Source organism: Pteropus vampyrus, unplaced genomic scaffold, assembly GCF_000151845.1.
Source record: "Pteropus vampyrus isolate Shadow unplaced genomic scaffold, Pvam_2.0 Scaffold4, whole genome shotgun sequence".
Lineage (NCBI taxonomy): Eukaryota > Metazoa > Chordata > Mammalia > Chiroptera > Pteropodidae > Pteropus > Pteropus vampyrus.
The window spans coordinates 10268349-10290468 of NW_011888785.1; the positions used below are offsets into that span (position 1 = coordinate 10268349).

Here is a 22120-nt window from a genome sequence, read left to right on the forward strand (position 1 = left end):
AGCCTTCACTTTGCGGCCTTTTCCCTTCCTTTACCTTTTCCTTCTGTATTTCCTCTGGCTAAACTTTTGCCCTCAGTCTCAGGTCTCTCAATGTCAGTATGTTTACTGCTAGACACAGGTTAGGGCAAGAATGATTGAAGATAGGAAATTGGAAGGACACTTTTTTGCATTCCGTCTGCGTTCCAACCAGGTAAGGCACAGACTTCAGTGACAGAGTCAGGAAGGCTGTTCCTTTGGATTGGCTGCCCCGGCTTTCACCTGTTTACCCCAAAGCATCCGGTAGACGAGGACACTGGCGCGCAGCGCCCTCTGGCGTCCGCGACTGCCATGGTCAAGCGATATAGGTGCAGACAGGCAACACGAACGGTTCTTGGATTGAAGCTGATACCCGTTAAAAGCACACACCCTAACATACATATTCACACACACGCATACTTGCACTCATTAATATACACAGAGTTCACACAACTAGCAGCCCTGAGGTCGCATGCACGAGGGCGACGGCTGGGAAATGCTCTCAATTGCAGGGATGGCAACACTTTCCCTCCCAGATTTGGGGGCTCTGAAGCTCTCAGAATTAAGGAACAGCACTCCCTGCCCCATCCCGTTTATCCAGCCCCATCAGAGATCTCAGGCCGCCTCAGCGCTCTTTGCTGCTACTTAGAACACACGGAGCCCCTCAGTGCGCTCCCGCAGCATGGGTTAATGCGGGGTGGGGGGTGGGGGGGTCTGCGCACAGAGCACAACTTCGCCAGCACGATGCGAGTGTCCCTAGTTCCTCCCTGAAGCTAGACTTGAGAAATTGCAACTTCGTCTTGGTTCTGCGGGGTGCTCACAGCTGCCAATCTACTGCCACCACAAAAAAGTGCTCCTCGCCAACCCCACCCCCACCTAGGTACAACAACATGCGAAGTCCAGACACCCCCCTACCCCCGGAAAACGGCTCCGGGAGGACTGGGACGTGGTTTTGCTTAACATTCACTTTTTGACAACAAGATCTGCCATTCCCTAGTAAGGATCACGGCACTGGAACTGAGGTTCAGTTATTTGGTGAAAAGGAGAGATTAAGAGATGAAAGTGGACCAGCTACGTATTTGCTGGAGCATCTCTGCCCTAACTATTTGATCTTTGTGATGCTCCTAACTGATGTTAAACTTGTCCTGTCTGAACCCTCCGAGTGAGAGTTATGTGCACATCTCCAAACTTGAGGGGCTAAGTGGAGGGTTCACTTTCAAAGTCACAGACCCGGGTAGATTTGTGCTTCCCCACTCTCCACCTCCATTTCCTTTCGTTTAAACTCTATGGGTGAATCAATGAGAGTTCATGTCCTCCACCCCTCTCTTTGCCCGCTCTTGTCATAAAGCATCCCGCCCCACTATCTCCTCGGTTTCTGGGTGTCTAGGGTGCCCTGGACGCTGTTCAGAATCACACACAGGAGAGGGGGGAACTGAGGCAGGAAATGGGGATGGGAAGGAACCCCGGGGAATCCCGCAGGGATCCGGAGACCAGCTTGCCAAAGTTGTTCCAACACAGTCGCTAAGAACGCTGCTCTCACTGAACTGGCGGTCTCACCCTCCTCCCGCGCGCCCCCAGTTGCCTGGCCTCACGGCCAGGGGGAGATTGCGGGGGCGCGAGATTGGCAGCGACTTACCAAGTAAACGGTGGGCTGCAGGAGGAGAAGCACGTACCAGCAGGCAGCCTGCATCCTCCCGCGTCTCAAACTTCCTCGGCGGTGCCTTCGCTGAGTCTTTGTTCCTTCAAAAACATAGATCCACCTGACATCCACTTTACAGTGCAAGGAGCGCTCTCAGCAGCCTAGATACAAATGAAATTAGACATCCCATGACCACGCGGGCAAGGTTAGGCTTGGCGAACAAGCGGGAAAAGGGGGTCGTGGTGGGTAGGGTGGACCAAAAAACCCGGAGGAGGGGGTTAGGAAAAATTGAAAAGCGAGTAAATCCAGCGCCCAAAACAAGAGAGCGCTCAGTCCGCAGGCAGGCGGGCAGGAGGTTGGGAAGATGAGGGGCTCCTTGCGCCCCTCGCTCCTCGGGTGCGAGTTCCCCCGCTGTGGAGACAAGAGGTGGCAGGGCACAAAGCCGCGTGCAGGCTGGTTCGGAGCCCAAGCGTCTCTGGCAGCAAGACCTGCCCTAGTGTTTGATAGCGGGGCGGCTCGGACTAAAGGCGGCGGCTGGTTCTTTGCCAGCCCTGGCAGTGCTCACACACGTACACACCAGCAGAGAGAAACGGAGAGGAAAAAAAAGGAGAGCGAGCGGGAGAGATTGAGCGAGGGGGGTGAGGGAAGAGGAAAGGGTAGGTAAAGCTGACCAAGATTAGGTGCTGGGTATCTCCACACATTCGGCGGGGTGGGGGTAGGGAAACGGAAATGTAATTTGCAAACAGGAAAGCCGGGATCAGTTTACCCATTTGAGCTCCCCACACATACAGAGATAGCGCGAGAGCGGGCGCGCGCACACACACAACACACACACACACACACACACACACACACACACACACACACACACACACACACACTTCTCTGGCACTACTTTTTTTTTCTAACCAAGGGGCACAGCCAGTGCTAACTTCTAGAGACGAAGTCTGCCCAGGTCTGTGAGGGTCACCCGCCAAGCGAACTCTGTTCCCCAACCAGTGGCCCTCTCCGCCGTCCCTTCCTGGTGCCCCTCCACCCCGCCCCAAAGTATTCCCTCCGGGGCTGTGAAAGCGTACGTACCACACACGACTGGGGGCGAATCCGGTGAGCAGGGACCGCGCTGGGCAGGCTCCATGGAGGAGCTTACTCGGGCCTGGCGTCTCCAGCTCCCCGGACATGCCCTCCCTGGCGCTTCGTCTCCATGCTCCGGCGCGGACCGGTCCCGCTGCCTTGTCCAGTCTCGGCAGAGTCGGCGTCCCACTCCGGGTCGCGCTCAGGGTCGGTTCCACGGGAGCCTAGGCTTGGCACAGTTAGATTCACGGTGCAGGAAACTTAAGAGGCAAGAGAGGAAGAGGGAAGGGCAGGGGAAGGAGAGGAAGAAAGGAAGGGAGGGAGAGAGGCGAATGCGCCGGGCTCCTGCGCCGGACGAACCCGGACTGCCGGCGCTGGCTCTGGGACGAGCAGTCCGGGGCGCCCAGGTTCCGGAAGCTGCCGAAGGACGATAGAAATGACTTAAGGGGAGGAAACTGGACAAGTCCTCGGAATTTGAACTTGAGAGATAAGACACGAGCCTTTAGGAAGAAAAAAAAAAAAGCCACACGGCAGTTGCAGGCAGTCCGAATTTCTGAGAGAAGGGTGGGGTGGAGAAAACCTGGAAGCTCCTGGTGCACGGAGCAGCTGTGCCTCTACCCGCGACACTGGGAAGCCGCGAAGCCGGGAAGCTACTCCCCAGCGGAGTCGCAGGCGCCGTCCGTGGTCCTGCCCAGCCACTGGGGGACGCTCTGGAGAGCGCTGGGGCTCGCGGCGCAGACCGGGTGGTGCTTTCTTCGTAGGTCCGCCTCGGCACGCCTATCTCCCCAACACGGGCAATTACATCGGCGCGTGGGTAAACGATGCCTCAGAGACTAATTGATACCCGGTGTAAATCTCGCTCCCAGGCTCTCCGTGGGCTGGGCCCGGGGAGAACTGGCTCCTTCGGTATCTTGGTTGGCCACAGCGCCCCCTCCCCGGGGGGCTTAAGGAGGACTGCGGGCGCCAGAGGAGTGTCGGGGAGCGTAGTGGGGCGGTGCGTAGGGCGGGGATGGGTGCAGAACTGTGCAGGGCTCCCTGGCCTGCCTCCCGCGCGGACGCGAGGCGCCTCAGACCTGTGGCTGCTGGGCCCGAGGCGGGGGCGCTGCGGACCTCCAGCCATTCAGCGTGCGACAGCGGAGAGGACTGGGCGACCTTGTGCACTGACTCCTCGCCACGGGCTGGGCCAAGCGACAAGCTGAACGGAGTGGGAAAGTGGCTACCGGGTGGTGGAGGGGGACGCAAGGGAAAGGATGCTGTGCTGCCTCCCTCTCTTCTGACATCTCCTACTCAACCAGCGTCTCCCAGTCTTGGCTTCTTTGCTCTGACTCTGGCTGTCTGTCTCTGTCTCTTTCTCAATCTCTCCCTAGCTGTCACTATCTCAGTATATTTTTCTATCTATCTATCTATCTATCTATCTTCCTCTTTCCTCCGGCTTTCTTGTGCTCCAAGACTGTCCTTGGCGTCTTTCTACCTCTGTGTGTGTGTCTCTCTCGGGATTTCTGACTCTTTCCCTATCTCTGTACATGCGTCTCTACTTCATCTCCGCTATTCCCTTTCAACCCTGTTCCCTTTCTTCTCTCCTTTGCCCTCTCCAGCACATAACGCTCAGGCCAGCTTCACTCGTGTCTGGTGAGATCCCTTCCGGTGCCGGTGCCTTCGGCTGCCAGCGCCTCCTCAGCGTGCCCAGACTCAGTCCACAAGTCCGAGAGCAGCTGAGGGCATTTTTCTTCCCCCTACTTTGCCTGTTACCTCTCTAAGCCTGCTCTTCACCAGAGCCTGGCCCTGAATGGTGCACACTTTGAAGAATGACAATTCAATATTAACCTGTAAGAGCTGGATTGAAATTTATCTCAGGGGCCTGAGCTGGTGTGGTCAAAATAGAATTGTGATTTTTAATTAGTCTCAACGAGTCTTTTTCCTAGAGCATGGTTATTGGACACTTCCTGCTCTGTGGTTTTTGCTCTGGTCAGCCTGGGGCCCAGATACAATGTATGCTCTACACAAGAGGTTTGGGGGGAACCACAGGCTGAGTTCCTGTAGGGAACTCTCCTAACCTCTCACCTCCCAACACAGCAGTAACAATCAGCAGAACCACCCTTTTCTGGAGCCAAATGGAGGAGTCCACTGAGACTTTTGCCTGGAATCAGACCTTCAATTTAGATCCCCACTGTAGGACATACCTGACAGGCATTTTGAGGCCTACACTCTCCTTTCCACCTAAAAATAGCTCTTTAAAGAGCAAGCAATTCTAATCTCAAAGTTGTACTCGGTGCTGTGACCTCTTGGAATTCAGTGGGGCATATGCAGAGTAAGGCAGTGAACACATTTTCTAATTGGGACTCTGAAAAATGCACTTTAGAAAAAGTACACATTTATATATAGCATCACTGCAATGTTATCTTGGCTATCTTCACTTACCAGCTCTTAAAAAGTTTAAAGAAGAAAAACAAATGTCTCGGGGCACTCATATCTGAGGCTGAAGCGTAAAAGTAAGGAAGGCAAGGGAAGTTTTGTCCAATTCCACCCTCTAGGATTTAGGAAGCCATCCTAAAATTGATCCCCATTTGTATAAGCTCCCAGGCCCTTCCGGGCTTGAGTATGGAGTGGGAGTCAATGTTGCTTGCCTCTACCCAGATGCCCAAGTACACTGCTATCAGATCTGAACTTGCATTTGACCTTTGGGAAAAGTGAGAAGAATCAGGCCAGCTTTGGGCTATACCACATTCTTTTCTAAACCTGACTTCAAAAAGTCTACCTCCAGTGCCATTTAGCCTTAAAAAAATTACTTCTTCTGAAATAGAAAGGCGATCAAGGACCTTAAAATCTCTGTCTGAATGGGACTGATTATTTAAGAAAAGCACCACAGGCACCTAGTAATGGGAACTGGCCTGACACTTTGTTCTATGACACAGGGTGCCAAAGAGCTTTTTATGATAATGACCTGAGACCTTCTGCCCAGACATTCAACTCTTACCAGATCCTGTGAGACACTTGACCTAGGATATAAAAGGGCAGTGAAATGTCATTTGTTTCTTTTTAGTATCTTTGCAGGAGTCTTCATTTCCTGTAGTAGTCAATCAGAAAAGGATGCTAAGCTGTTACACTGAAAAACTTAATTACTGTTTATGCCAAATGTAATTTTAATGATGTAATAGTTGGGGATGGCTTATTCACCTCTTTTTTTTCCTATCATTTGCTTTAAAAAGAACTAAAAACAATAAGGGCATGATTCTTATACATTCTTCTGTTGAAAGTATTACCCTACTCTAAAATACACTCTTGTAATACATCTGCAATCAGCCTTACCGGGATAACAAAAGTGTGATTATCTTTAAGAAGAATAGTATTCATATCAATTTTTTAGTTTTTACTCATGTTGAGAATTCTTTCAGAAATCACTCTCCAAATTTTGTGTGTGGTGCAACTCAATACACATATAAACTTAGCATGAATGATAACCACAGTAAAACGCAGTCCTCTGTTCTCTGCTTTTCCCCAAGTCTATCTGATCTGATCTGAAGTGAATAGTATAAAGCAATAATATATATTTCTCTCCAGGAAATATACATTTTAAAAGAATTTAAATGGGCTGACTTGAAAAGGAAGCATTGATAGTAAACAATATTCCTGAAAACCAGAAGAAATTTAAATTAGAATTCATCTGAAATATACTGATAATTCTAACTGTAATTAGCTGTTTTGGTTGATTTGGTTTGGTTCATTTGTATGATTCTCTTTTTCTGAAGGGGAGAAGGAGGGCAGAAGTTAAAAGTTTGAGTTATTTGGGGGCTTGGGAGAAGAGAAAAAGAAAGAGCTTAAGTCTGAGTTCTATAAAACTCTGTCCTAAAATGAATCTATCTTAAAATGCATGAATGCCATCATCTTTTACCCAAAATCCAAGTGGAAACAGAAAGACTGTTGGTATGAAGCACCCAGCTGTGGTCTTTGTTAAGTTTCAGGGCAAATTGTATCACTTTGTACATAGTACTGCTTAGTACCTATTTTCTTCTCCTAAAAGTAGCAAAAAACTTACAAAGCATGTATTGTCCTTCTGTCTTGACTTCAGTATAACCTGGTATTTGCCTGTTGTAGGACCTTGGGTAAGTGCCTGAAGATTCCCCTGGCCCCAGAACCTTCCCCTATATAATGAGGAAAAAAGGTTAGATGATGTCTAAAGTCTCTTCTAATTCTAAAATTCCTTCATTCTAAGTTTCTATGATTAAATGTGAAGTCATCTCCGGTTTAAAAACCTTACCGAATTCACACATAGCAATTGTAAACTGCATTATAATTTCCAAAGATATCAACAATTTAAAAGAAGATATTTTGTTCAGTGCATTTTTAAGATTTTAAATCAACTATTTTTATGGGTTTGAACCAAGGGCCTTTTTGTGTATTTCTTCTCTGCTCCACCCTCATAACCTCTCTTCTTGGTTAAGAGTTGATTCAGTTGTATTAATTATACCATTTTTTATATAAATAATTTGTAAATGTTTTTAGCGTCATTGATTTATGAGAATCTACACTCACAGTGGCATCCTTATTATACTTATGAATACTTGTTTTTTAAAAAAGGGGGCCAAATCCATTTTTACTACTTTTGCAAAATTCTTAAATGTCATTCAGGACAACTGAAAAACCCCCTGATCCCTCTACACTACAAGCTTTTTGTTCGTGGAAAGAAGGAAGTATCATTTGCAAAGTGATTTAGTATTTGAATGTAGTAGAACTTGGTTAGTAACTATAAAGCATGTGTGCTAAATTACCTTTACAAGAATGCTTTAATAACAAGATCACTGGACTAGAGAGGAAAAATAGCCGTCAAGCTCTGGGGGGAAAAAAAAAAGTAAAGGGAACCCAAAAGCTTTATGTGAAGGCATTTCCTTTTTTAGAGGTAATTTATGTGCTCAGTCTTTGTATCCATATTTCATTTATTCTGCTAGGTGAAGACAGAGGGTTCTCAAAGGTAGGGTAGTTTCAATTATACTTACAAACTTCGAAAAGAGAATGAGCACAATAAGAGAAATGGAAGAAAGTCAGCATTAAAAAGGCAGTTGAATGTAAAAGATGGGAAGATTGGGGCCATTGCCCACAAATCATAATTTAAATTTTTAAAAATATTGTAAATATTTGCAAATTTTTGCATTATAATCTAATTACAGAAATTCTTCGTGGTAGTTCCTGCAGGGATTATTAATTGACCATCCCCTGAAGCAGAATCACTAAAGACAAAGAACTAGATGACCAATGTTCTGTTAACAAAGCAAAATACAGTATATACTTTCAGCCAGAAAAAAAATACTGGGACTCTGAACTATGTAAGGATGGAAGAAATTATGAGGACAAAGGCTGCAAGCTCTGTGGTTATCTGAAAACTGAAAATGAATCTGCAAATACATATTTCATCTCCATAAACTAAAGTACCTGAATATTCTGAAAAATACATGTTTTTCCAGCATTTATCCTGATCTGGCAATAGTAAGACAACTTTGAAACAAGATGATTTATACAGGCAGGGAACAAATGGCTGCTTCAACCCAAATATCGGAATGATAAGAATGTCTGCGATTAGACATCTTTTAAATAAGAGCTATCACAAGGATGCAACAACCCTCTCAATTTTCCTTTTTAGCATCAACTTAATGAAAACAACTACGCCAAACTTTCACCATAATTAACTTCAAGGATGATGTCTTAAAAATCACATAGTATTACATTTTTCTACCTTTTCCGGCTCTAATAATAAAACACTTTTGATAAAATTCAAAGCAAAATGACCTAATATTAAATTTTGCATTAAACTGGTGGTAATTTCTCAAAGTGCCACAGTGTTTAATAGGATAATAATGATTACCATTTACTGAGTGCCAAGCACATGCCAAGAACCACAACTTGGCTTTTATTTACATTATCCTACAGTCTCCCTAGAGATTCTCTGAGCATTAGTCTGCAATTTTGTTTTTTTTAAGTTTATTTAATTTATTTTTATATATTTTTATTTTTCAATTACAGTTGACATTAGATATTATTTTATATTAGTTTCTGGTATACAGCATAGTTGTTAGACATTTAAATAACTTACAAAGTGACACCCGCCCCCTCAATTAGTCTAGTACCCACCTGGCACCATACATAGTTATTACAATTTTATTGACTATATTTCTTGTGCTATATTTTACATCCTCATGACTATTCTGTAACTACAATTTGTTCTTCTTAACCCGTCACCTTTTTTCACACAGCCCCTTCCTTCACACTTATTCTTCATCAACGCCACCTTAAATCTGAGTCTTTGGACCATTCATTCCCTCTTTCTCCTTCTTTTAATTCTGTTCTCTATTTTAGTTTTAGTACCACCATTCTCTCTTCAAATTTTCCAACTAACCCTCTAACCATTCCTTCTCAGATCATCTATTTACTCATCATACATTAAGCATTTGTGCTTCTCAGGGCTTCATCGGTAACTCTCTTTCCCTCTTTTCACTCTGACTAGACAATCCTTTCTCCTTTCATGGTTTTATCTATTACACGCAATGACCAAAAAGTTCTTAAGACCAGCTCTGATATTTTTCTTGGCCCAACTATTCAATTGTCTGTATGTCTACTTAGATGACCTAAGACACCTAGAAATAATATGCCTAAACTGAATACATTATATCTTTACATTACATACATGTTCTGTTAGTTGGTGTAATAAAAATAGATTCTAGAGTTCTCTACATGTAATATAAAATTACACATCAAAAATAAATTGCTAATACCTCTCAATTTTTCACCTATTTCTCATCCCTCCTTTTTTTCTCTGTTCCTGCTACTAGTACTGACTCAGGCTCAGATCATCAGTTACCTGGTCTATAGCAATGGCCTTCTAACTGATGTCCCCCCTTTCAGCTTCTACCTCCATACAGATGCCCTCCTCGGTGCCACCTGAATGATAGACTAAAATAAAAATGTGTTCACATCACATACTTGTTTAAATCTCTTCACGATTTCCCATTGCTTGCAGAATCAAGTCAAACTCCTTAGCTCAGCACAGAAGACTGCTTCTGAGCAGGTTTCTGTCCACTCCATCATCATCTCCTGCCTCCTGGCCTCTGCTTCACTGCATACTTCACATCCATCAGATACGAGATCCATCAGGTACAGCTTCCAACACACAACTGCATGTCTCAACTTGGGATCTCTGCACCTTCTTTCCTTTTCTTTGAATCCTCTCAACTCAACCTCTAGGTGAACTCCTGATTTTTTTTACAAACTTCTGCTCAGAGATCACTCTTATCCTCCCTACTTTTCTCAAAGATTTGTGCACTAAAACATATTACTAAATTATTTACACCATGCTGTTTATACTTTTGTCTTCTCTATTGAACTGTCATTCAGTTTTATGCCCTTTCCCTCATCTTGAACTAGATTGAGCTGAACATTTAGCCACACTTGAGAAGCATAATGTTCCAAGAACAGCCTAGTGTATCTCTGGCAAGGGAGTATATCAGAGACTCTAGAATAGCAAGTCTTCATCTATGAAGTGCTTACATAATGCATAATTGCAAAAAAAAGTTTTCAGGCAAATCTCAGACCAGTGAAATGAGCAAAAGGAACAGGACCAGAATGGGAAGCTAAGGCCAGTAAAGTCTCTTACCCCAAAATACATTCAAAGATTCAGAATCAGGAGCTGAATGAGAAATCTGGCCTAAATGGGTTACTCAGTGACTGATTGAGAAATCCCCTTTACTTCCAGGGCCAAGTGTACCCTGGTACCAAAAAGTCCCCAAATGTCCCTAAGTTCTAGCTTTATTCTGCACAGGTATACCTCAAATCCTGTCTCAAATTTCAGTTGTTTTCCCCTTATTAATATCTTACACAAAGATTTATCACAATCAGACCCTGCCTTATCCCTTCTGCCTTGAGGACCAGGTGAAATTGAGAAGGGGATTGGGAGAGAGGAGATCAAGAAAAGAACATGAACACCCTTATCATAACTGCCACCAACTCGGAAAATGGGGTCAGCCCATAGAAAAACAGGCCATATATGGTTCTGAGCTTCTAAATGAGTGAGTGAGTGAGTGAGTGAGTGTGTGTGTGTATGTGTGTGTGTGTGTGTGTGTGTGTGTGTGTGTGTGTGTGTGTGTGTGTGAGAAGAACTGTGAGGCCTTTGGTCAAGGAAAAACACTAGCACTTTTTCCTATCACAATTAACCACCTAATAGACACCAGCAACTCCTGCTTCATGATCTCCAAGGTCCCATTAGCCTGCCCTGAATCATGTTTCCACCCATCCATTGACAGAACTCAAAAGTAGCCTATCACCTACATTTAACTAAATTCAATGGCCATTCTCAATTTTTGTATCATCGACTCCCCACAAAACCATCTTCTCCAGGTGTCTTTCCTACCTCTCTGACATTTCCTTCTTGTCTCCTATGCTGGCTCTTCCTACTAACTTTCCCAAGGCTGTCAATTTTCTACCTGTCAAGCTTTTCCCTTTGATCTAAACTGCAGTCCAATATCTTCAGTCCCTGGAGGGCATTTTCATTCCAATGGCCTACTGTTGTCTGACATACAATGTTTAAGAGTAAACTCATCAATACACCCAACACCCCCCCAACACATGCACATGTTCCTATTCACAGATAACTCGTTTCATTATTTGCTCCCAAATTTTCTTTGCACATACCCTGTAAACCTCTGAATTCAATCTCATTATTTTTGTGTGTATCTCATAGACTAGTAAGACACATTATCTTGTCATACCTTCCTTCAGAACATCTCTTGCATCCACCTTCTTGCCACCACTCTAGACCAGGTCTTCATTATCTTATATCTGCACAGCTACCTTCTAATTGGTTTTCCTGGCTATAGTCTTTCTCTATTCCCATTAATCCCACTACTACAAATACCATAATGGTACAGACTATGTCTTTCTTATTCACCCTTGTGCTCCCAGAACCTAATGTTATGCCTAGCACGTAGCAGATGGTATATGCTCAATAAATATTTGCCTGACACATGGATCAATTCCTTATACCATCTAAAGATTATTTCTTAAACAATATATTTTCCCAATTTCATTGCAAAAACAAAAACAAACAAACAAACAAAACTCCTCTTATTTCTTTTATCTTCTCATGTCTAAATCAGGGCTATTTTTTTTTAAGAAACCATTCAGAAACATGGTAAGTAACACAGAAACTCACAGCTTCTGTGCTTGAATCTAGGGTAGAATGCTTAGATTCACAATTCTAGCCTTCTCCTCCCTACCTCCTTTCCTCCATTCCAACCTATGCAATCCTAGAGCTAGTAACTGTCTAGGATACTCTAAGACAGTAGTTTTCAAACCTTAGTTTTCTTAATTTTCTTTTACCTAGAGGGTTTATTAAAATGCATATTACCAGGCACCACTTTTAATTATGATTTATTGATCTGGGCTTTGACCCTGAAAAGGATGCATTATAACAAGCATCCAGGTAATCCTGAAGAACACTGTCGGGATACACTTTGAGGAACTTTACCCTAGAAGGTGATGGAATGCAATTTAAAAACCTTATCTCACAGGATTACATCTAAACCTCTTATGGTAGCAATTAAGGTCTGTCAAAGTGGAGTATTCATCTTACCCATCAAGATTTAATACCACAGTGCTCCCAAGAAAATTTGCTCCAGCTTATTGCCCTAATATTTCCCAATAATACTAGACTTAATTCAAACCTTAAATTCTTTCTTATGCTGTGCTGCTCTCCCTAACTGGAATGCCTTTCTCTGTTACTTTGTTTTCCTCTAAATCTCTCCAAATCTAGTCATTATTCATTATCTAGATCAAAGCCTTTCTCCCAGAAGCTTCCTCATACATCTATCCATCCATCCGCCCATTTAATCAATACAAATTTATTGAATGAGTAATGGTTCTAAGTTCTGTAAATACAGCCGTGAACAAATAAACACAAATCCTTGTCCTTAGGGAGTTTATATTCTAGTGAAGAAAGACTGACAGTAAATAAATTATAAGTCAAATATATTTAGAAAGTTAGGTGGTGATGAGTTATTCTATGGGAAAAATAAAAAAGAGAAGAGATAGAGAATTACTTGAAAATGTCGAAGCAGTTTTAAATGACATGGTTGGGAAGGCCTCATGAGAAGAAGACAATTGGGTAAAAATGTGGAGAGGAGAGGGTAAGCCATGTGGATATCCTGAGTAAGAGCTTTCCAGACAGAAGGAATGGCAAGTGAAAAAAGCTGAACAGGAGTACACCTCGTGTATCAGAGGAACAGCATAAATACCAATGAGTCTGGGAGAAAGTAAGCCAAGAAGAGGTAGCAAAGGGATGAGGTCAGAATTGAAAGACTGAGTAGTATCTGATCATCATTGGAAGAACTTGGCTTCATAAGTCCTTACAGTATGCCCTTACTGTGAGCAAAGGAATGATACATCTGACTCACATTTTAATAGAATTATTCTGTGGGGAAAGAGCAGAAGCAGGAAGAACAGTTGTGAGATCATTGCAATAATCCAAGCAAGAGACATGATAATGACTTGATGACATGGATTTGGGGAGAAGTGGTGAGAAGTGTACTAATTCTGGGTATTTTCTGAAGAAAGAGATGATAGAATTTGCTGATGATTTCAATATGGAAGGTGATAGACATTGTTGTCTCCAAGATTTTTGCCCTGAGTATCCTGATTAATATGAGGAGGACTCTGAGAAAAGAAGTTAAACAGAGGGAAAGGAGAAATAATAGCTGAGTTTGAGACATGTTGACATGTTAAGTTTAAGATGTATGTTAGACATCCACGTGAACATATTGAGCATTATGAGTCAAGGATTCAAGGGAAATGTTTGGGCTGAAAATATAAATTTAGATATTATTTAGATGTTATTAGCATATAAATGATATTTAAAGATATGAGATCATCAGAAGGACCTGTGAGCACTTCATAGTTAAGAGTTCGAGAGCGGAGTGGACCCAGCAAAGGAGACAGAAGCACTCACTGATGTAGGAGGAAGCCAAGAAAGAGAAGTGGGCAACACAAACAAATGCTTTGATAAGTCTAATAAGATTGGAAATGACCACTGAACTTAGAAATATGGATGTCTTTGGTGACTTTGATAAGAACAGTGTCAGTGGGTGGATAAAAGGGAAGCTAAATGCAATAGATTTGAGGGGGAAAAAAAAGAGAGAGAGTATATACACAGTAAGTATTGACCACTCTTTCAAGATGTTCTTTCATACTCTTAATTTCCTTCTCCCTGGGTCTCTGTACCATTTGTACCAGTCTGCTCATTTCAACATTTTATCATATTTTACTCTCAATGATACTTAACTCCTTATTATGTTTACATATTTTTTCCCACTAATTTGAAAGTTCTTAGTGGAGAGAACCAATATGTCCTTTTACATCTGCAACCCCCTTCCCAATTCAGTGCTTTGCACAATTCTGTGCCTATAGAGAGTCTTCAAAAATACATGATGTGCTAAATACATATTTCTCTAATGACATTCACTCTCTGCCCCTTTTTCTAGCTCTTGTGCCTCATTATAACTTTAAGCAGCCAATAGGTAAAATTTCTGTTCCTCAATTTTACCTTTAAGCTCTTTCTTAAAATAGTCTTATCTGAAATGTATCTTTTTAGTATTTTCTTGTATAGCCCTCTGCTTTAGTCATGAGAGTTTATTGACCATTTCCTGAAAAGAAGATGCTTATTTTTACCTGTCATTTTAGTTATGATATTCTTCCTGTTTGGAAATTTCTCCTCTAACTCAAGAGCTTTTCCCTTTTCAAAAACTAACCAAGAAAAAACTCTAATCTCGTCTTTGGTACTCTTTAACATATAGTTACTCTAGATTTTAGGCTTGTCATCTGTACCTCAATATCATTTTTTATACCACATATTGGATTCAAAAATTTTAATTTTCTATACCTTCTACTAAAAAAACAAAAACAAAAAAACCTTAGACCAAACTTAGCACTTTTTGTGCTATCCATCAAATAGCACTTTCAGGACTGATAAAAATCAAATGAGAAAATGAGAAACAAAATATTACTACATATGAAGATATTTAATGGAGGATAATACATAATAAAATGAATAAATAAATGATGGATGGATAGCTGGATGGATGGATGGATGGACAGATGGAAAAATGAATAGATAGATTAAAAGGGATTCACATTGTATTTTACATATTATTCACATTTATTCACATAGTTATTTCATACATCATACATCATCTTTTTTAATCCTCTTAAGAGCTATAGGATGTGAGTAGTAAACATTTTATAAGACTATAATGAAAGAGTCTTAAAGAGGTTGACCTGCCCAAGGTTATTCCAGGACACTGGAAACCAAATCTCTGAGTCTAGAACACAGTGCTTTCCTCTTTCTACTTTGGTTGTTTCCTGAATAAAAACATAAAACCACTTAAAACCTAATTCAAAGCTATTTCCAAGTCTTTTTTACTTAGAATTGAATTCGAGTTTTGCCGAATTTGTTTTTCAATGAATTTGGTAGTTCTTTAATTCTATTCTTTTCCTCTTTAATAACATATGAACTAGTAATCTCACAATTGGTTTGATCATTTAACTTAAAAAAAAGTCAACAAAACAAAATTTGAGATTCTTGAACAACTCTCTTTGTTTTTGATCCTTTACATATAGAAAACTTTGTCGAGCTACCACTGACACGCAAACAGTAATAGTTTATAAGTTAGAGTTTCTGAAAATCGGGATAAAAAATGTTCTCTGGGAATACATTTCCTCCTTGGAATAGATTTCTTTCTGCCACAAGACTTTTCCTCTCAAATTTCTAATCTTAAGAGAACAAAAGAATTATTGAGCCTATGTGAACTCCACACCTCAGTTATATTTTAAAAGATATTTTATTTACTTCCTCAGTTTGGGAACTCTGAATTTTGAAAGCTTTCCTAACCCTCTCAGGTCATCGGGACACCATTAGAGATCTGAGTGCATAATTTACTAACAGGTATCCCAACATGATTCAAGGCTAACAACAAAAGTCTGACAATCTTATTTGCTTTACTTTTGGTCATGGGTTCTAAGGGGAAAAAATCTTAAAAATGTAAGTTATATGGCAACACATAATGCTATAAAGGAAATATATTCTCTACTGAGGAGGACTAACTAGTTAAAGCAGCCAAGGCGTTCACTCAGCATCCCAAGTGCCAACCCAGGGTGCCTTCAGTCTGTAACTCATCTGTCCCAAAACTTGAGGTTACATTGAGATCTTCAGATGAGATGTGTATAAAACCGAAGTGCTATTTTTGAATTTTTAAAATTATCTTTGATAAAAGAATATAAAACTGGGATTGAAACACTAAGTATAAGCTTTCTTCATTTTCAAAAAGAGAATAGAAATATAATAATAATTAACCTTGTGTACTACTTTCTTTTTTGCCAAATCTTAATTGACTTCCAGAAAGTGAATACTTGGAATTAAAATAAACCAAAAAAAAAAGAAAAAAAAAAACAGCCTCAATAAATGATTGATTTTGAAATAAATCTTCCTGTTGAAGAATGAAGATGAAACATGAAAAATATCAGCTTATGCAGTAGACATTTCTACTCTTTTTTACAACATGAGCAAATGAAGGATAAAGGAACAGCCTTCACCTTTCATCATATGCCCTGCTATGTATGCTCCAAGATTTACAGTGACCCTTTAAATTTAAAAAGAAAAAAAAAAAGTACACAAAATAAGAAAACTGTCAGTCACTGGAGAGGTGACTATCATTGTATTTTCATGTGGATGGTTTACAACAAGTTGATGACTGTTAATCAAACTAAGACCATGACTTTGAGGATCAACAAAATTGAAAATGGGAGTATCCAAACAAAAGGATGTTGTTTCTCCAGTGTAATTTGTTTTGAAAAGTTATTGCCCAATGATCACTGCATAAACTCTATTTCACGCATGACAGAACTGCACTCGGATTTTTAGTGAGCGAAGCCATAGTCAGAAGAGAAAGAAATCTGATCATTTGCATCATTTCAATGTAAAATTTCATACTCTTCTTGATTCTGGCAGTGGTGTGACTTGTAAAGAGCTCTAATTGTGGTCAATTATTACAGTCCTCCAACGCCACCTAGTGTTCCAAATATTGCTGTAGCCCAGCTAACCTATTAAACCAACCTAATTTTTTACAAAGGTATTCATTCATACATCCTAAGTAAAAGGAAACAGGAAAACTTCATAGCTTGATTTTGAAATCTTATGGTCAAGATATTTTCTCTTTTTTTCCCTTAATAGTTTTAAATTGCTGAAGAGCTCTCATCATTTTTGTTGAACTAAGTCTTTCACATCTTTGAGGTTCATTCCCATTGATAAATGCCTAATTACCATTGCTTCCTGGTGAACTGATGAAATTGTAAGGTTGACCCCGTTTTTGCTAAAAGGTAAGTTACTTCATAATTGATTCATTTTAGTATCTCCAAGTGCAAGGTCTATACATATAAGTGCTGAGTTTGCAGAAACAGCCAAGGAAACATGGAAACAAAGTATGATCATTGAATACCCGATTTTTGTGAAATGACTTAAAAATGGTTGAAGACACACTTAGGATCTTGTTATTAGAAATAATGGTCACCAAGAAGGTTAAGGTAAGTGGAGCTACTCCCCCATATTCTCATTACCAAGAATTATAATGAAAGCATGTTTCAGATCAAATTATGCCACACATGTAGGCATTAATAAATATTTAATAACAAGCAAGTAGAAAACTGTTCATATGATGTATTCTGTAAGTTTAACAAAGTCCCAGCTCTCTTCTTTTTAGCACTCAAAAAATTACCTTGACAAAAGATTCGCTAGATATGTCAACATCTTGAGTCAAAGCTTTGTTATATTATGATCAACATCAGGCAACCAGAAATCATCCTAATGATTGTACACAGGACCACTTAGAGTTAAAGCTTTAGGTACTATCCTTATGGTAAAAGCTGTAGATCTCTAATTTTTTATGATAATTACTGAAAATAATTTTGTCATATAGAAGAAAGGAGGTGTTAAAAAATGACCCACTCCAAGTGTCAAATATGTTAGGTATGTCACAGTATAACACCAACTAAGAAAAAATATAACACATTGTTCTTCTTGAACACACATGGGAATAAGATGGTCTCTATATGTCTTGATGAAATATCCTATTATTCTTGTTCTGGTTTTTTCTTTCTCAAATCTCTTTATCAAAGTAATCCAACAACCAGAAAGATGTCTTTGCTTCTAGATAAGTGCTAGGATTGGGTGAGATAAAAAGCATTGTGTAAGGAAATAGAATTGCAGTCTGGATCTTTCAAATCCTGATACGCAGCAGGGTAATAAACTGGCTTAGTCTGTTCATGGAAAAGCCAACATTGCTGTGCAATTCTAGTCAGGTAACAAAGGAGGAAGGAGAAAGCTCATCATTTAGGTTTAAATGGCCTCCCCCCACACACACACACCGCCACCCATTTCCAGCCAAGTCAATGAATAGAGAAGAATCTAGGTTTCCTGTAATAACTGCTTCAATATTTTCACTTAGAAAATATGAAGGGGAGTAGAAATGTAGCAGAGGCATTTGATGCTCAAGGGGAGATGTGATATCACCTTGTACTCAATTTCTAAATAAATACTTCAAAAGGGACATTTGTTTTGACTTTTGTACCAAATAAAATTTACAATATTTTATGACATTAACAAATTTATGACTTGATAAATTGTTTCTAAATATATCATTTCAATATATTAGGAGATACATCCAAGCTAAAATAGTTCTCACCTATAACTGAATTGCTCCCTGTGACTTAAAAAAATGGCATAAGGTTCACAGGTGCCTAAATATGTCCCCACTCTCTCAGTGAAGTGCCATCTTCCCTTCTTGCTGAACCTCACATTCTCAACTTGAAGTCAGTGCTCTGATTTAGATAACCTAAAGGAATAGGTTCTCAGTGTTAAATCCTACAAGCAGAGGTGGTAAACACTCTAAAAATACATGTAACATATTGTGAATTTCTGTATATATACCTTCTTTTCTTTTTGTTTTTTGTTTTTTTTTTTTTCCTGTAAGGTGCGTTTCACAGCTTTAATTAGATGCTGGAGAGTATCTCTGCTCTTACTCAAAAGAGTTAATGAGCACTGCTCACAGGCTTTAACTAGCCTCTTCCAATTATCTTATTATTATGGATTTATCAGAGTAGCCAATTTTCCTGACAGGACTCAGAGAATTCATGAGGAGGTTAGATCTTTTGCAGGTAAGTGCAGCCTTGCATGACTCAGGCCTAAAGTGTCAGTTCTGTGATGAGAATCCATGTTTGACAGAGCATGGGCTCTGGGATGAGGCAGGTCTGGGGCTGCAAGCCTGCTTTGTCCCTCATTCGGTGTGTAACTGTGGTCTGAGCCACCAGGACCCGCTGCCTGCATCCCTGCCTTAGCCTACTGACTGCTTCTTGCCCTTTCTTAGTCTGCTCTCAGTCAGCAGCCAGAGCTGTCCCGTCCCTTACACTGTGGTCTCATCACCTCACTTCTCTGACCGTCTTCTCACAACTTCTCAAGTCAGCCAGCAGGAAAGGCAGAGAGGTAAAACGACCCACAGGCCCTGCATCACCTCCTTACCTTCTTCTCTTGTCCTCCCTCAGGTTCTCTTCTCCAGCTGCTGTACCTCAGACCTAGGCACATCTCTGCCTAAGCTTCAAGACCTTTCCAGCTCCTGCTGCCTAGAACGTGCTTCTCCTAAATACCCTCCTTACAGTCTACTCCCTTGGTGCCTTCAGGTCTCTACTCCTAGGTCGGAGAGGTTCTCCCTAATCCTAATTATATTACACACACACACACACACACACACACACCCGCTGCTGCACTCCCGGTCCCCCTTGCCCTCCTTCAACTATCATCATCTGACATACGTAACTCCTTATCTCCCTCCATGCCTAACCACCCCCCACCTCCTCAAACTCTCTGGAGCATGGGTGAACAAACTTTTTCTATAGAGGGCCAGGCAGTAAATATTTTCAGCTTTGTGGGCCATATGGATCTCTATCGACTTTTCAACTCTGTTATTATAAGGGAAGGAGTAATCGACAACATGGAAACAAATGAGTAGCCGTGTTCCAACGAAACTTTACAAAGCCAGGTGGCGGGTGCTGAATTTGGCCTGTGGCTGGTAGGTTGGCAATCCCTGCTCTAGAATAATAAACTCCATGAAGGCGAGGACTTAATCTGCTTTATTCAGTATTTTAATCCCATCATCTTGAGGAGTACCTGGTACAAAGTCATATCTCAAAAATTGTTTGTAGAATGAATTAACGTCCCAGACCAAGGTATCAGTTTCTCATTGGTTACACGAGGTAATATCGATGTTTGGGATTGTCCGAAATAAAGAGTTCATGAAAATATGCCACAAAACTAGTAGCACAGGTCGACAGTAGTTGTTAAAATTATTCTGAATGTCATACTCATTTTCGAGAAGAATCCAAATTTAAGAAGAATATGGAAAAACTGGAAGACAAATATAATGTAGAGGGAAACCAAAACTAAATATTTGAGAAAATATTGAAGTGAAAGGGCATTTTGCCTAGAGGAAGCCAGGGGGAGTCATGGTCATTTTCTTCATAAATTTGAAGATTATTTAGAGCAAGAGATTCTCCATATATATTGTGGCACCAAAGCGAGTGCTGCATCTATGGAAATAGGTGTTTCCTCTTTGTGGGGATGCACTTTCTAGTCAGAACTGGAAGGCAGAGGCCACATTCACTGCCATCACTGATGTCCCTGAATGCCCTAGCCTGGGGACTTAAGGTATACAGTTAGTGCTAGTCGAATGGGTGGATAAGAATGAGGAGAAAATAACCTAATCTTTGGAGCTAACCAAAGCTGGAAGAGGCTCCCTCAATTTATGGTTTGGAAAATTCAAGAAGGAACTTTCAACTGCTTGGTAGGGTGCCGCAAAGAAGACATCTTACATTCCTATGGTTCATTCGTCACAACTAAACAACTAAGGTCGGTGCATTACTATGAACCAAACACTTTGTTCAGATGCACTAGCTTTTCCACCAGTGTGCTTTTCCTGTTCCTGGATCCAATCCAGGATAAAAGTCGTCATGTCTCCTTAGGTATCTCTTGTCTGTAACACTTTCTCAGGCTTCCTTTGTTTTTGATGACCTTGACAATTTTGAGGTATATTGTAAAATTTCCTTCTATTTGAATTGGTCTATTTTCCTCATGATTAGACTGGGGTTATGAGCTTGAGGGAGAAAGACCACAGAGGTAAAGTATCATATTTAATCACATTTTATCAAGGGTATATGTTATTAACATAACATAACTGTTGAGTAATATTATCAACATTGATCACCTGGCTGAAGTGGTGTCTGTCAGATTTCTCCATGCTAAAATTACTCTTTTTTTTACTTTTTCCATACTCTAATCTTTGAAAGCAAGTGACTGCACAGTCTACATTGGGGGTAGGAGGGATTGAACTCTACCTCCTGCAGAAGGTAATATCTACATAAATTATTTTGAGGTCTTCTGTAAGGAAGAGCTATCTCTTGTCCCTATTTATTTGTTTGTTTAACCAGTAATTTATATCAGGATGGACTCATAAATATTTTGTTCTTTATGTGACAATCCAGTATCATCCTTACTCATTTTGTTGCTCAAATCCTTCGAGGTTCGGGCACGAGTTACTCTTTTGGCTCCTGTGTCTGTTAGACATGGCTCTATCTTTTTGTTTCTTGAGCACTTTTTACTTTCTGTCATTACAAGGTGATCCATGCTCATCTCTTATATTTCCTGTCCTTACCCTAGAATCAGTCATTTCTCCAAGGCATCTTTGTTCCTTTTATTAGAAAATAGTCCTAGAAACAAAGATTGATGCCGTGAATACGCATGCTGCTGCTGGGGAATCACTGCTTCGAGGCCCTCTCAGCAGACAAAACCAAAAATATATGTATATGTATGTTTACCACCCACAAACGTGGGGTAAACCTGTCTACAATTATTTCTGTATCTACGCATCTTTATCGCCGTCATGTTAAACATAGTTTCATAATTCTGTCTCTAATCCAGTATCGCATGGTTCATTCTAGCCTCCTGTCCCTGCTCCCTACTTATCTGTAACTTCCTTCTCCAACAATGAGAATCCTGGCTTCCACCATCTACCATCTATTAATTCATTTGTTAAACTCTAGTATACACACATGGCAGTTTCTGGATTTTTAACCCATATAGCTATCATTTTTTACATTAGAAACTTTAGATATATGTTATATCTTATCTTCATGATATCCATTATACATATAAGGAGATGGAAATTAGAGCTTTTAAGTTTCTTGTCCAAAGTCACACATCTTCCAATTATGGAACTGGAATTTAAACCCAGGGCTGACTGTTTCAAAACCCAACGATCTTGC

General features: G+C 40.9%; 1 protein-coding gene across 1 annotated transcript in view; it reads right to left on the bottom strand.

The window, feature by feature from the left end:
• The window catches only part of NXPH1 (neurexophilin 1), a 280650-nt gene extending 277123 nt beyond the window's left edge, over positions 1-3527 (bottom strand). The window contains exons 1-2 of the mRNA XM_011363088.1: positions 2735-3527; positions 1652-1815 (exon numbers count right to left, since the gene is read on the bottom strand). Of these exons, the coding sequence (XP_011361390.1) occupies positions 1652-1705 (54 nt within the window). The 5' untranslated portion in view covers positions 1706-1815; positions 2735-3527. The remainder of the gene's footprint in view (positions 1-1651; positions 1816-2734) is intronic.
• Between the last annotated feature and the right edge of the window lie 18593 nt (positions 3528-22120).